This window comes from Diabrotica undecimpunctata, chromosome 7, assembly GCF_040954645.1.
Source record: "Diabrotica undecimpunctata isolate CICGRU chromosome 7, icDiaUnde3, whole genome shotgun sequence".
NCBI classification, from domain to species: domain Eukaryota; kingdom Metazoa; phylum Arthropoda; class Insecta; order Coleoptera; family Chrysomelidae; genus Diabrotica; species Diabrotica undecimpunctata.
The window spans coordinates 141,895,305-141,910,885 of NC_092809.1; the positions used below are offsets into that span (position 1 = coordinate 141,895,305).

At 35.5% G+C, this 15,581-nt stretch overlaps 1 protein-coding gene across 2 annotated transcripts in view; it reads right to left on the minus strand.

Annotated features, from left to right (window-relative positions):
- The window catches only part of LOC140445945 (serine protease svh-1-like), a 53,712-nt gene that overhangs the window by 34,561 nt on the left and 3,570 nt on the right, over nucleotides 1-15,581 (minus strand). The window contains exons 2-5 of one of the 2 annotated variants that reach the window (XM_072538394.1): nucleotides 12,819-13,074; nucleotides 10,027-10,275; nucleotides 7,223-7,552; nucleotides 3,191-4,351 (exon numbers count right to left, since the gene is read on the minus strand). In XM_072538394.1, the coding sequence (XP_072394495.1) occupies nucleotides 3,191-4,351; nucleotides 7,223-7,552; nucleotides 10,027-10,275; nucleotides 12,819-13,074 (1,996 nt within the window). The remainder of the gene's footprint in view (nucleotides 1-3,190; nucleotides 4,352-7,222; nucleotides 7,553-10,026; nucleotides 10,276-12,818; nucleotides 13,075-15,581) is intronic. The other variant, XM_072538395.1, reaches the window with a different exon arrangement.

The following is a 15,581-nucleotide window of genomic DNA, read 5'->3' on the forward strand; positions in this document are numbered from 1 at the left end:
ATATATATATATATATATATATATATATATATATATATATGTAGATAGAGTCGATCATGACAAAAATAAGGAGGAGAAGGAGGAATAAAGGCTGCAATTAGAAAAATACCGAGAGAAAAAAGAGAAAAGAAAAGAAAGTCATAAATAGGCTATATGAAACCGAAAGTTAATGGAAAATAATTAAAGCGAAATAAAGAAAGGAATTTTGGAAGACATAGGCAATGCATCCAATAGAAATAATCCAAAAAACTAAACGAAGCACCGCAGTGGAAACAAATATAGATGGAAAAAACAAAGAATAAAAACACGACTATGAAAACCAAAGGGGCAAATGCCAGCAAAAACGATAATGAGAGAGACGAGAAAACAAAAATATGATATAAATTTAGGTAAAATCAATTAAAAATAGCCACGTGGAATGTGTGTGTGTGTGTGTGAGAGAGAGATGGCATTAGACAAAAAATCTTTTTGCCACAGAAAATTGTTATAAGGATGTTTAAATTTTTATTTTAGAATCGTTTATAAACTTGATTACACGTGGAATGTTAGAAGTATTTATGAAGAAACAAAATTTAAGACAACCGGAATATGAGAAGTTGATAAAAGCAATCTTGTTTAATAGTGGTGGGGCAAATACATTGCTGGGTACGGGGTTTTTAATAAAGGAAAGTCTCAAGGTAAGTAGAGTAGACTTTAAACCAATCTCGGAAAGGATCTGCTGTATACGTTTAAGAGGAAAGTACCGTGAAATATGTATAGTCAATGTACATGCATCGAGCGAAGATAAAGACACCGATATAAAAATGGATTCTTACCAACAATAAGAAGATCTTTTAAACGACCTAACGAAATGCGATCTAAAAGTAGTATTAGGCGACTAACGCAAAAATCGGAAGAGAAAATATCTACAAAAATATCACGGGAGAGAAAAGTAAGCAGGAAACTTCAAATAAAAACAGCATGCTGCTAATAAATGTTGCAATAGAACAAAATATGAAAATCATGAGTATACATTTTGATAGAGAAGACAATCTATAAAACAACATGGATATACCCGGATGGTAACACTGACAATTAAATAGACCATGTTTTAATTGAAAATAAACATGTAAATACCATCACGAATGTTGAGAAGTTTCCGAGGGGCAACAGCAACACGGACTATTTTATGGTAGTAGTGACTATAAAACAAGAAATTCCAAATAAAACTAAGCAGAAACTAAATGCAACGAAGTGTTTTAATGTAAAAAAGCTAAAGGATGAAAACATCGAAAACCAGTTAAAACGGGAAATAACAAAAAGATTAGAAAACACAATTCCAAATAAAGATACTGACCAAGAATGGACACAAATAGAGAAGATAATAACGAAAGCGACAGAAAAGACTGTAGAAAAAATGAACAAAGCAAACAGTACGTACTGGTTTAATACAGAATGTAAAAGGGAATTAGAACAACAGAAACTAGGAAGGGTTATGAAGCAGCAAAGAAACAAGCAAAATTGACCTGCAGAAAAAAGAAACGAGAATATTGGGAAATGAAGTTACAAGATATGGAAACTATATGTTACAAGATATGATAAACAAAGAGATAAAGAATTTTTACCAGAAGTCAAAGTCAATAAAACTACGGGTCCCGGAATCGCATGCTTCTGCAGAAGTAAAGAAGGCGCGCTAATAGGTGACTTACCAAGAAAACTAGAGAGGTGGGCAGAATACTTTGAGGAACTGCTAAACCCAGAGAAAAATATCAATGAAATACAATCAAAAACCGGCTATTTCAGCCCAATGAGGCTGAAATAAACGAACCATCAGATCAGGAGATAGAGCAAATCATAAGGCAGCTGAAGAATGGCAAAAGTCCATTAGAAAACGATATGACGGCAGAACTATTTAAGATGGACAGCTATTGCTCAAACGAATAACCAACCTAATAAAACGAATTTGGAAAAATAAGAAATTAGCACAAGGCTGGAAAAATGCATTCATATGTACGATCCACAAAAAGGAAGATAAAAGCCTATGTCAAAATCAAGTATAGAGGAATTGCTTTATTGGATGTATCATATAAGATATTGGCTTTATTAATAGGAATCCGACTAACAAAATATGAATCTGAAATAATAGGGAATATCAGGGAGGGTTTAGAAGAGGAAGGTTTACAATTGATCAGATTTTTATGATGAAACAAATACTGCACAACAACAGTGAACAAAATCTAGGTTTGCACATTCTGTTTATAGACTTTAAGCAGGCATAAGACTCAATCGGTAGAGAAAAACTATACGGAGTTAGTGGAAATGAGCGAAATCAGAGACTTTTACAGTAAAGAAGGGATTAAGAGAAGGAGATCCACTGTCCACAACTTTATTTAAGCTTATCCTAGAAGCTATCCCACGACAAAGTAGTGTAGAGACATATGGTATAATATAGTATAAGAGACAACAATGTATCGCTTATGCAGACAATATTGCATTGATTGCGAGATCAAAATCAGATCTAATAAGGATATTAAAAAAATGGAAACAATATTGAAAAAGTTTGGATTATGTGTAAATGAAAATAAAACAAAATACGTATAAATAAGTAGCGAAAATAGAGAATATTATTTTGAAAAAGTGGATCAATTCGAATATCTTGGTGTGACGATTACAAATAAAGCCGAAGAAGATATAGAAAAAAAGGATTACTATAGGAAGTAAAGCTGTAGGAGCACTAAACAAAACGATCAAATCCAAGTTAATATCCAGGAATAGTAAAAGCAGGATACATGGTAGCGAATCTTAAGTGTTAATTCAGAAAAATACACAAAAATTGGAACGATGGGAAAGAAAGACATTACGCAAGATATATGGAGAAACAAAGAACAATGACGGCGTATGGAGAATAAGAACACATAAGGAAGTAATGGAGCTCTCTAACCAACCAAGCATAATACAAAAAGTAAAAGCACAAAGAGCACGTTTAATGGAGTATGTTTACAGGATGTCCACAAACAGACAAGTAACAAAAGTATTAACAGTAGGAGCGAGTGGTAAGCGCAGACGAGGAAGACCAAAAAAGAAGTGGTTAAAAGAGGTTAAAACTGATGTAAAAAAACTGGGAATATTGGACTGGGAGGAAAATACAAAAAACAGAGATAAGTGATTGATTGCTGATAATAGTATTAGATAAAAAAAACATAAGCCTTACCGCTTCCTGAATTGTGATTCAAATCTTGCCAGTTATGTCCGTCTTGATTGTGCCACTCAGTATAGCTTCCCGTGTTAACCTCAGCCTTACCACGTCCCGTATTGTGACTTAAATCCACAGTCGTAGTAACTTGAGAAGTTTCAGCGTCTGTACAGTCAACATTGTAAGGATAATCGCACACCGAAATTTTCGGATTAAACACAGTCCCAGGACCACAATCCATCACAAATGTCTGACCGTTAGCACAGTTCAAATATTTCTTGCATTCGGTAGGGTGCTTGTGTAGACCCACAAATCCACTGGGACAGACAGGTCGAGAATCCGTCGTAGTTTTCTGGCTAGCTGATTGTTGGTTGGTCCATTGGTTTTGTCTACAGGTTGGGTCGTTAACGTTACATATTTTGTTGTAATTGGGCTGTTGTTGTGGAGCACTCGACCATTGCGTAACTGTAGTGCTTTGTCCTGAGTATTGTTCACAATTGTGTGTAGCTGGATTACAGTTATGTCTGTTAAGTTCACCGTGACCGTTTCCTAAGTATTCGTTGTTTTGCCCATTGCTCGAATAGGTTTCTCCGTATTGACCACAATTTTGGACTGCTGGATTACATTTTTGATTAATTTTATAAATTTTTTTAACTAAGCCTTCAGTATTTCCATTTATTGGACTACCATGCTCACCAGGCAGAAAACACGTTAAAGTTTGTAAATCGCATCCTACGTATTCAGTAGAAGTACTGATATGTTCTTCATTATCAGGTTGCTTATATGCCGTGGAATGACTATAAACTGATTTTTGATTTGAATACTGTCCTGCATTGTTTTGTCCGTAGCTTGAGGTTTGGTATTGTGTGTTTCCAGATGATACACCGTTTTGCGTTGGTCTTGCACAATTTTGACCTGAACTACACCGATAACTATTTTGTCCTCTACTTGAATCGTAGCTTACTTCATCAGTGTTATGACCATATCCTAAATTATCAGTTCCATATTGGTAATTATGTTCCCTATTAGCGGTTTGCGAATATGTAGTGGATTTGGATCCTGACTTACTTCCACGCAAGTCATAATATGTACTATGTCCGCAGTTTTGAGTCTTTGGGTTACAGTAAGTGTATGTAGGTACTGTTTCTTGACCGATAGGATGACTTTCACGATAGTTACCTACAAATTAAATTAGAAAAAGTTATTGGACCTTATTTTCAATATTCTGTGATATTGACAATTTACAGACATTAGGCAGATCATGTTGGAAAGAACCACAATAAACAATGATCGTATAACAATCAAAGCATTATTAGTAGAAAGGAAAATGCAGCAATAAACTAATGGCAGGGAAAAACTAGACAGGAAAAATGGGGAGAGATCATTAAAAAGATAAGCAAAAGAGACTGATCGTCTCAAGAAATAGAATCTAGGAAGCTTTTGCGACTTAATCCCACATCGGGGTATATAGTTATTATATATATATATATATATATATATATATATATATATATATATATATATACATATATATATATATATATATATATATATATATATATATACATCTTTGTTTCTATCCTTTTAGTTGCCGTTTCCATCCAGGGTACAGGTCAGACTACTTACCTTTTAGGGTGTAATGCTTTGTGATGTTAAAAATAACTATAACTAAATATTTTTGAAATTTTGGAACAAAAAAGAGACATTGGTGAAATTTTGCATGCAAGTAGAATGTCACATAACGCACTTGACGCCATATTTTTTGTTACTACTCTACTTCCAGTTTCACCGGAAACACCCAAAACTTATTTAATTGAAATCGGACACCCTGTATAATTGGGCAGATTGTAAAAGAACTTGTTAGTCCTAATTCATACCGTAAATCACTTTACAGTAAAAAAATAGGGAAATTTATTTACTCTGGGTGGCTCTTCTCTTGGTTTTAGCCCCCAGGTTTTACCTACAACTCGTCTGTAGTTCCAGAAGATTCGCGCAACCCTATTGGTCAATGTAATAGCTTCAATTGTGTTTGGAATCACGGGTTATCTCTAGATACTTACCCTTATAGGTTCTTTTTAGTTCCTCCCCAAATAATTTAGGCTTTCTTTTATTAGTAAAGGCTGCAAGTTTAGTTTTCGAACAGTTCACAGAGAGATTCTCTTTCAGACATCAATTCTCTATGTAATCAAGGGCATATCGTTTCTGATTTCTGTTTCTGAAGGGCAGCAGTACTGGTAAAATTTTCCCTAGGCATTACTGCAATACCGTCTGCGGAACCATGGACCAAGATCTCTTGATTGCTAAGCCCATGAGTCAGGTCGTCAACAAGTATATTCCTTATTTTACTCTGAAGCATTTGAATATTACAAGATCCACCAATATTACCATCTTATAAGAAGTTCAAAGATCAAAATCTATAAATCCATCGTCAGACCTGTAATAACATACGGATGCGAAACGTGGTCCATGACCAAAGCAAACGAAGAAAAGCTCAGACGCTTTGAACGAAAAATACTTAGAAAAATTTTCGGACTTCACCATAACATCACCACAAACCAGTATAAGATCAGAACCAATATCGAATTAAAAACACTCTACACAGCGACTAAGATGGGCAGGCCACGTGCACAGACTGCATAACGATAGACTTGTAAAACTGGTATGGGAAGAGATTCCCACAGGCAAAAGACCACTCGGACGTCCCAGAATGCGATGGAGAGATAACATCCAAGCAGATCTCCGGAAAATGAACATTCCATTTGACCCTAGGTTGATGGAAGACCGAACAAATTGCAAAAAAAGTTGTACAGTCAGCCAAGACCCACCCAGGGTTGTAGCGCTACGTGATGATGATGATTTGAATATTAAACTTTCTTGTTGTTTTGTTAATTTTCTTCCTCAGCAGTGCATTATATATTGACTTGACAGAGGTACTATCAAATACAGCAGGGGCGACTTCTTTCTTTATGAGGACGGTTTCGATTGATTTTTCTGCTTGATATGACCGTAGATGATAGTGAATTGGGTTTTTATTAAGATTGTTTTTCTTGGTGTATTCATTCATGATTTTTTTCTGTCAATTGTCTATCTGTTCTGGCCTACATGTTGTTTTCCTTATATATCTCTTCGATTGTTTTAATGTTATCTAATGGTATTTGTATGTTAGATAAAAGGTGAATAACGTCCTTCAGACTTATGCTAAATACTTCTTTAAGTCAGTTAAATAAAGGAACGTCGGTTGATTGCATTCTACTACATTTTCCGTGATTTGTCATATAACAAATACTGAATGAAGTGGTATTCTCTCATTTATTATATTGGTTAAAATTTTTTTGTCACTTTTTTAAACATCAGGATTAGTATACTTGTTTTCCATTGTTTGGGTACTTTGGTGTATTGTAATATTTTGTTGATGAGCTGTGTTAATTGAGCTGCCATGACTTGTTAATTGTGCTTCCTTCACTTCCACTGTGCTTATTTTGGTTTGTTCATCAGTTGTAATTTCGAGTGTTTCTGGGTCTCTTGATATCGTATGGTCTTCTGAGTACATCTTTTTGTTGACAAGCGTTACCAGTGGTTGTTTTTGGTTATTTTAATAAGCCTATATGTCTCATTGCGAATTCTCTTACAGTTTTGAAAAAGATATGCTTTTTTCTTTTCTTTGCATTTTTCTTTTACTTCTTTACAGAACCATGGCGTTTTTTGTAGAACTTCTTAGTTATATTTCCTGTTTTTTGCCGAAACATTTTTTGCAGCGTTTGGAATAATTGTTTTTATTTTTAATCACTGAACCTCATTTAGATAATAATAATAATGTTCTTGTGCATAATATTGAGCAGGTTAAATGATATTGATGTTACGTAGGTCGAGTAGAGTTAGAAGGAAAACTAATTTATTGGTAACCTTATATTTACTTTAGAAACTTTATCTTTTACGTCTGTAAAATACGTTTAAACTAGCAAATTAATTTGTTGATGAAGAATGAAAGATGTTTTTTAAAACTAGGTAAAAGGAAATTAATCAAGATGTATAAAAATGGCAAAAACTTACCAGATTGACAATTCTGGGATGTACACAGATTATGGCCATCAGTTGAACCCTGAGACCACTGATAGTGTTGTTGAGTACCAGCTGAATTCACTTCAAGAGAATTATCTCCATTGAAACAAGTAGTGCTCTGCGGATAATCACACATATTTTTGTTCATGTCGAACAAAGTACCAGGAGCACAAGCCATTTTATTTTCTTGTCCGTTATCGCAGTTAATAAATTTTGAACAGTCGAAATAATCCGGTATGATACCGGAGAAACCAGCAGGACAGGAAGCTTGAAGTACGGATTTCTGCACTCTTATGTTTTCTATGGTATTTGAGCCAGGACCTAAAATAATTATTTAATAAATCTTTGTCTACTTAGTCCAGTCGGCAGAGTCGTCCAAATTTTGCTAAGAATGTCAATTTTGGTACCCCAAAAAGATGCAAAAAAGTTTTCCACTCCTACCCCCCGGCTTATCTCTAAAACGCCGCCTAGTAGGGAGGAAAAAAACGAAAAAAAAAAAAAACGATTTACCAAGAGTATGTACGCCGTAGAAAAAAATATTTCAAATAAAAAATTTAGCTAAAATAATTTTGAACAAAAATGTTTTTTAGCACTTTTTGTGTAAACTTAACCGTTCTCTCAGAAAACAACTCTTGAAGCGACCGGCGATTTTGAATGTCGCGCGCGCTTGTTCCGCGCGCGAAATCAATTTGTATCAACTCGACGGTAAAAATTCGATATCTTTTAATCAAAGTGTCCTATCGACAAAAATCAAAATGCGTTTTAAAGGTAAAGAGTGTGGCTTTTGTATGCACTTTTTGTATTTTGCTGCAAATAAACTCAGTTTTTATAAACGTGTTAAATAAATAAACGTACGATTTTTGTCATTTTTTACGATTCTCATGAGATCAATAAAATTTATCACTTTTATTGGTCAGTGTCAGCAGAGGAAGGTTCAAAATCAGGGTTCCGAAGATATCCCAGAAATCTCCTTGGACGAAATTTACAAGGCTCTAAAAAAGATGAAGAATAACAAAGCTCCGGGGGAGGACGGTGTCGTCACGGAAGCGATAAAGATAGGAGGCTCAGTACTGATAACCAAAATTCAAAAGCTCTTTAATCTATGCCTATGGAATCAAAATATCCCAACAAAGTGGAATAATTCAATAACTGTACTCTTACACAAGAAGGGAGATATAGCAGACCTGGAAAGATACAGACCAATCAGTCTCCTTAACCATCTTTATAAATTATACACCCGAATAATAACGAACAGATTAGAGACAAAGCTGGATTTTTATCAACCTCGGGAACAAGCCGGTTTCCGCCCTAATTACGGCACAAACGATCACCTGCAGTGCCCAAAAACCCTGATAGAAAAAACTAACGAATATAACCGTCCCTTGGCATTGATATTTGTAGACTTTAAAAAGGCGTTTAATACAGTGGAATTACCGTCCATCTTAAGAGCACTACAAGATTGCAGGGTCGACCACAGATATTGTAATATAGTTAAAAATATATATGAAAATGCCACAACAACCATAAGTCTACATTCAGCAACTAATAAAATAAAGATAAAAAGGGGAGTCAGGCAAGGTGATACCATGTCACCAAAGCTGTTCATTACCGTTCTTGAGTATGCATTTAAAAGACTAACATGGCAACAGAAAGGAATATCCATCGATGGAGGAAGATTAAACCATCTACGTTTTGCGGACGATATCGTGCTTCTGTCAGATAATCTGGGAGAGATCAAAGACATGCTCCAAGAACTGAATTACATACTACAAGAAACTGGGATGAAGATAAATTTCGAGAAAACCAAAATGATGACCAGTATGATTCCCAGCGAAGAGATACAGATCAATAACAACAAGGTAGAATTAATCGATAAATACACATACTTGGGTCATGAAATCAGAATAACCAGAGACAACCAAACCTGCGAGCTAAATAGACGAATCACGTTGAGATGGGCGGCATATGGAAGAATGAGAGACATTTTTAAAACAAATACCCCAATTCACCTGAAAAGGAAGGCATTTAACCAATGCATCTTACCAGTCTTGACCTATGGAGCAGAGACCCTAACTTTAACGAAAGCTACTGCCTAAAAACTGAGGGTAACACAAAGGCGAATGGAGAGATCAATGCTGGGCCTGACCTTGAAAGATCTCGTGAGAAATGAGGAGATGCGCCGACGAACTGGCGTAGACGATATTATACTGCGAATCAATAAACAAAAGTGGAGATGGGCTGGACATGTTGCTAGAATGGAAGACGGAAGATGGACGAAGAGATTATTGGAGTGGAGACCAAGAGCCGACAAGCGAAGTCGAGACAGACCACCCACCCGATGGACCGACGACCTAAGGAGAATAGAAACAAACTGGATTGCAGCAGCTAGAGATAGAGAGAACTGGAGACGTTTGGAGGAGGCCTATATCCAACAATGGATGTGAAAATGGGGCTAGATGATGATGATGATTGGTCAAACGAAGTGGAATTTCTATTCATAAAGTCAATATTTAAAATCTGTACATGAAATTTCGAATTTGAGTTTTGGCAATAAATATGAGGCATTTGAAATATGCCTAAAAAACGATCGCACCTCACTGGAAATGCCTCCAAAAAGACGGTAATGGGTGGAGTTTGTAGCTAAAGTTGATTAGTTCTTAAAAATATACTTGTGTAATAAAAAAGAAGTATATTTCATTTTATAACTCTCAATATTTGAGTTTATTATAGCCGAAAAATAAATCAATTGTAACTTTGTCTCCTTTATTTATAATATTATAAAATAATATTCTTACCTGTTACACATTCCACCTTCTCTGGAAAATCACATTCCAACGATTTGGGATTAAACAGTGTTCCCGGCGCACAGTTTTGGACGCTGCCTCTTCCTTTCCAACAGTTCAAGAACTGATTGCACGAAGCTGAATAGATGAACTGCCCGGTTACTCCAGGTGGGCACTTGGTATATATTTCCAAAGTTTTGGACTCAATTTTTCTTTTAATAATCGTTCTGTTTGGTCTGTTGAATTGTCCGGCATCGATTTCTAAAATTTGATGATAACTGTTTTAGAGGTTTCTTTAAGAATCTTCAACAATTCAATTAGATATAGGATAGATACGAGGCATGTTTTTTAAGTAAGTACCGTTTTGCGATTCCGCCGCCGCAGCGCTACGGTCGGCGTTCCGCGCATGAGCGCTGGTTACCTACATCTCTTGTCTACGCACTGACGCCATTGCAGTCTGATTCTTTATTGCATACTTACTCCAGTGTTTAAGATGCCTCCAACAATCGTGAGTCACGCTGATTGTGAAGTACGGGCTGTTATACGATTTTTTTAGTGCTAAAGGCGTAAAATCGATCGATATTCATCGTGAGATCGTTGAAGTTTACGGACAAAACATTATGAGTGATGGAATGGTAAGGAAATGGGTGAGAGCATTTAAAGATGGCCGCACAAATGTGCATGATGAAGAACGGAGTGAGCGTCCTTCGGTCGTTAATGAAAATTTGGTGCAGAAAGTGGACGAAAAGGTGAGAGAAAACAGACGCTTTACAATTTCATCATTGTCCTACTGCTTTCCCCAGTATTCTCGTAGTGTTTTGTATCGCATTGTTACCGAGAACTTGAATTACCGGAAATCGTGTTCACGTTGGGTTCCAAAAATGTTGACGGATTAACGTTTAGGCAGTGCATTGACTTTCCTTGAGCGGTACCACAGTGAGGGTGAAGATTTTTTAGACCAAATTGTTACTGGTGACGAAACGTGGGTGGGAATCACACCAGAATTGAAACAACAATCCATGGAATGGCGACATTCATCATCACTTAAAAGAGTGAAGTTTAAGCAAACAATTTCTGCCCGGAAAATCATATGCACAGTTTTTTGGAACAGAAAAGGAGTATTACTAGTAAAGTTTCTGCCTCGTAATGAGACAATCAATGCAGCGTCTTATTGTGAGACATTGAAAAATCTGCGTCGTGCAATCCAGAACAAAAGACGTGGCTTGTTGAGTAAGGGTATCGTTTTGCAGCATGACAATGCTCGTCCACATGTGTAATCAGACCAAAGAACTCATCAAATCATTTAAATGGGAAACTCTAGATCATCCTCCATACAGCCCTGATCTGGCGCCCAGCGACTACCATTTGTTCCAGCACTTGAAGAAACACCTGGGCGGTCAGCGTCTTCAAGACGATTAAGGTACAGGCTTTCATGTAAAAATAAAATTATTGCCATATCTTTGCACGACTTTTTTTAATTCCAAAACGGTACTTACTTAAAAAACACGCCTCGTATATTAAATGATACTAATGATATTGATAATGATAATTTCTAATGATTAAATTAGAAAAATATAGCGACAGAAATCAAGCATATATAACAAAAAATATACAAATGGACAACAAAAAAAAAACGAAATTCTGGAACGAATGTATTGCTAAAACCAAAGAATACCCCATCCAGAACCAATGTCAATAATGTCTCAATATATTGTATATTATGTCAATTTTCTCAATAAATTAATTTTTACAGTTCTCATTTAATTAAAAATATACATAGTAGCAACTCCCTTACTTAATTAAGGTTACAGTTGCTTGCTTGATTAATTCAATTTTGATTTTAACTCTTGTTTTGTATTAGGTATTCTTTTTTGTTTGTTCTTGTTCTTGTTAAAACAAAGATGTACTGTGGCCTGATAATGTGGCGTATATTGTAAGCCTCGAAACCAGTAGCCTATAAATTCTACAACAATAAAAAACTTAAGATTATGAGGATTGACTTACCTCCAATGAAATTTTATTTTGTTATTTATTTTGAATATATTAGGCCAAATTTCTTGAATTATAGAGACGAATAGCAAAAGAACTAAACGAAGGGTACAAAATGTAGTATCTAGGGGAAAATAACACTAAAAATAAAGTAGATATATGTAATTGCTGATAGAAAGATAAATAAAGCTTTAAGAATGAGCGATAAAATATCAGTAACATTTGTATTTAATGAGGAAGTTTCGAATGTTGTGTATGTGCACTCCTCAAATCGATCAAAGTGAGAATAAAAGAAAAGTTTTCTATGATCAGTTAAGAGGTACATTTCTAAGTCAAAGGGGAGAGTCAAAAGAGGAGGCGATTTTAATGCATATGTGGGTCAATCCAAGAGAGGATATAAAGCAATATATGAGCGACTAGACTTTTAAATTAGAAATGATGAAACGATACTAAAGATCCAGCAATAGCACCAGATATTGCTAGTTGTATACACAAAACACATACAAAAATAGATAAAGTAATTATCAAATAAACTGCGTCTTGACAATTAAAGAAGCTATAAGTAAATGTAAGGGCGGCAAAGTAATAGTCAGTGATGTTGTAAACTAACAAATAAGTTTCCTGTGTTTGACCTTCAAGTAAGAACCGAAATGAAATCAGAACTGCGGAGAGGACAAAACGTCGAGAAAAAATATATTCAGATTACGTCTATTAACCCTGAACGCAATATACCGTTAGGAGACATAATCACTCAATGTGGGGTAAGATGTAGTAAATTATAAAATCAAATAGCATGTAGATGTCACTATACTTACTGGTATGGGATTGTGTTTGTAAAATATTTTGACGCTGAACCCTCTGGTTGTTTCCTTGGATATTATATACAGGATAGACATGTTGTATGTCTTCAGTATGAGTACGAACATACTGTGCTCCTGGAATATCTGGCCTATTATGCACTACAACTCTGCTATAGTTCTGAAGCATGTACGGATTGGTATTTTTTCTAGATGCAGTTTTTATTCCGTATGAATACGCAGGACGGGGTTGCTCTTGCGTAGGGATAATTATCTACGAAAAAAAAATTGATAAAAAAATAAATTTTCACCATTTTGATGGAAAAGTATTTAGCGCTTACTTAAATATTTTATTTGTTTTATTCTTAATATTCTTAATATATGACTATTTAATTATTAATTTTATTTTTTATCTTCTATAAATTTCCCATGATAAAATTGGTTGTATTTATACTTTTTATCAAATCTGAGAACCACTTGCATACGATTACCTACACGGAAAAATCATTAATTTACCCCAAACAATCTAGTTAATACCTTTTTAAAGATTGGCTTAAGAATTACTTAATTTATTACGTTCACATTTCAAAACAAATTACATAGAACAGATCCAATAGACGAACACGAAATACAACCAATCAGTGTGAACAAGATAAGATGTACCTTAAAACAAATGAAAAATGGAAAAGCCACAGGACTTTAAAACATCCCCAAAAGGCTTAATTTTAAACAGATAGCAGCTATCTGCTGCTTCAACTCCAGTTGGGGTTCTGACACCCGTACCATAACCATCGAGCAAAAAGACAAAAGAGAGAATCTAATCGTTATGAAAAGGCGACCAAAAAAGTGGCCTCTGATGGCGGACATATCCGGAAATGCGAATGCGCCAAATTTAAATTTTCCGACACTTATTAACAGTAGCTATAAAATAGTTTTCAGAATGTGTCTTAGACGAGAAAATTTTAATTAAATATTAACGATAACAATATAAAATGTGAAACAATTGTTAAAAAACTTCAATATAAATAAGATTTCTTGTGACAGTTGGGACAAATAATAACATAACCCAACTAAATTTGATTTCTTAAACAAGGAAAGACTCTCTTTCCTTGTTTAATTTGGCCTCTCAAGATGGCACTTTCTGTCTAACAATATTTTTGCCCCCACTACCTTTACATTCCCTCTTTTGTCTTTTTGCTCGATGACCATAACCAAAATTTTTTAATGTGTTTTTGTGGAGTCCAATGTACAGTTCTTTGTGTGTTATTTTCATTGTTTAAAAAAGAAATGAAAAAATAGAACCAGCAATTTTCTAGTATGAGAGACGTAGTGTAGTGTTTTACAAACTTTACTAACGCGGCAAGTGAACTAATATTTATTGTAAACGACAAAACAAGCACATATATATTGGTTGTTAAAAATCCTCAAAATGCTTAACAGCGAATCTAAATTAACAACTATTCCTTTGAACAAGTCAAAGAATTCACATATCTTGCATCACTACTAAATACAATAAACACGACAAGCGACGACGTAAAAAGACGGATAGTAATAGCAAAAAGACCTCTCCATGATATTCAAAAACACCTGTGAAATAAGAAACTAAAAAGTGCAGTAAAGCTTAACATTTACAAGACCTTAATAAGACCGGTTTTGATATATTAGGCTGAAATGTCGTACGGCCGTAGCGTCCTCCTGGTTTTCAGGGGTTTCTGGACGATCTACGGTCGCCGCTCTCGAAGAGGATCTCAAGTTTCGAGAGTCCATCTTCGTTTCAAGGAGTTAAATTGAGATACCGGCCTCTACGGGCAAGAAGTTCCGCCGAGCCTTTGTGATAGGTGAGGGAACACCGGCAATCAGAATTCTCTAACAGTTCGAGCTTTCTTACAGACAAAATATTCTTACAATGACTTAATATGTGTTAGAATTCTGATGCGTGGTGTATACCTCAAATTCCACAGAGATGTCGGCCTTCTACCTTCGTGTAGCCGCGTTCCCTCTCCTCGAGAGAGGCACAAGAATTCCGGCAGTGTTGACTCTTCCTGCTGCCAGTCGCTTCGTACTGCTACCTTTCGCTAACAGTAATTCTTATAGTTACTATTTGTATAAGGTTTTCATTCGCTCTTTACCGTGATAGGCCCAAATAACGCTGTGGTCAGTTCGACACTATTTGAAATAGTTCTAAGATCAATGTCTTTTCTATCTCAGAAAGTCGTATTCTACTGTCAGGAAGCGTTTTGTAGTCGACACGCCGGTTCTTGCACACTCGATGATTTAACTTCTAAATTGAATAACCATTCTTGGATGACTACTCTTGAATTTCGAAGTCTTCGACGATAGCAGGATATTGGTTAAATAATAAAACTCAAAGGTAGCTTGGTAGCACACCGAACCAACAAGGTCTCACGGGGCTAGTAGTGTAAGACGACTGGATCCCGATCGGAAGATGTGCTGCTCTTTTATACACATCGTGTTGGAGCATTTGCAGCACACTTCCGCCGAGAGGCCAATGACGGCGCAGTTAATAACATGCGCTGTGGTTGGCCGGCCAAAGTAACCATCTTTGTCGTGATTGGTTACCTTGGTGACAGAAACATAGACCAAAACGAGAGACTACTTGCTATCTTTGAGAGAAAAAATACGTTTAATCATTTTTAGGACTGTAAATGAAAATGGTATACGTTATATCTTTCGAAGATATAACTTTGAATCATACCAGCTATACATAGATCCAGATATTGTGAAATTTATTATGTTTAGAAATTAAGATGGATCAGACAC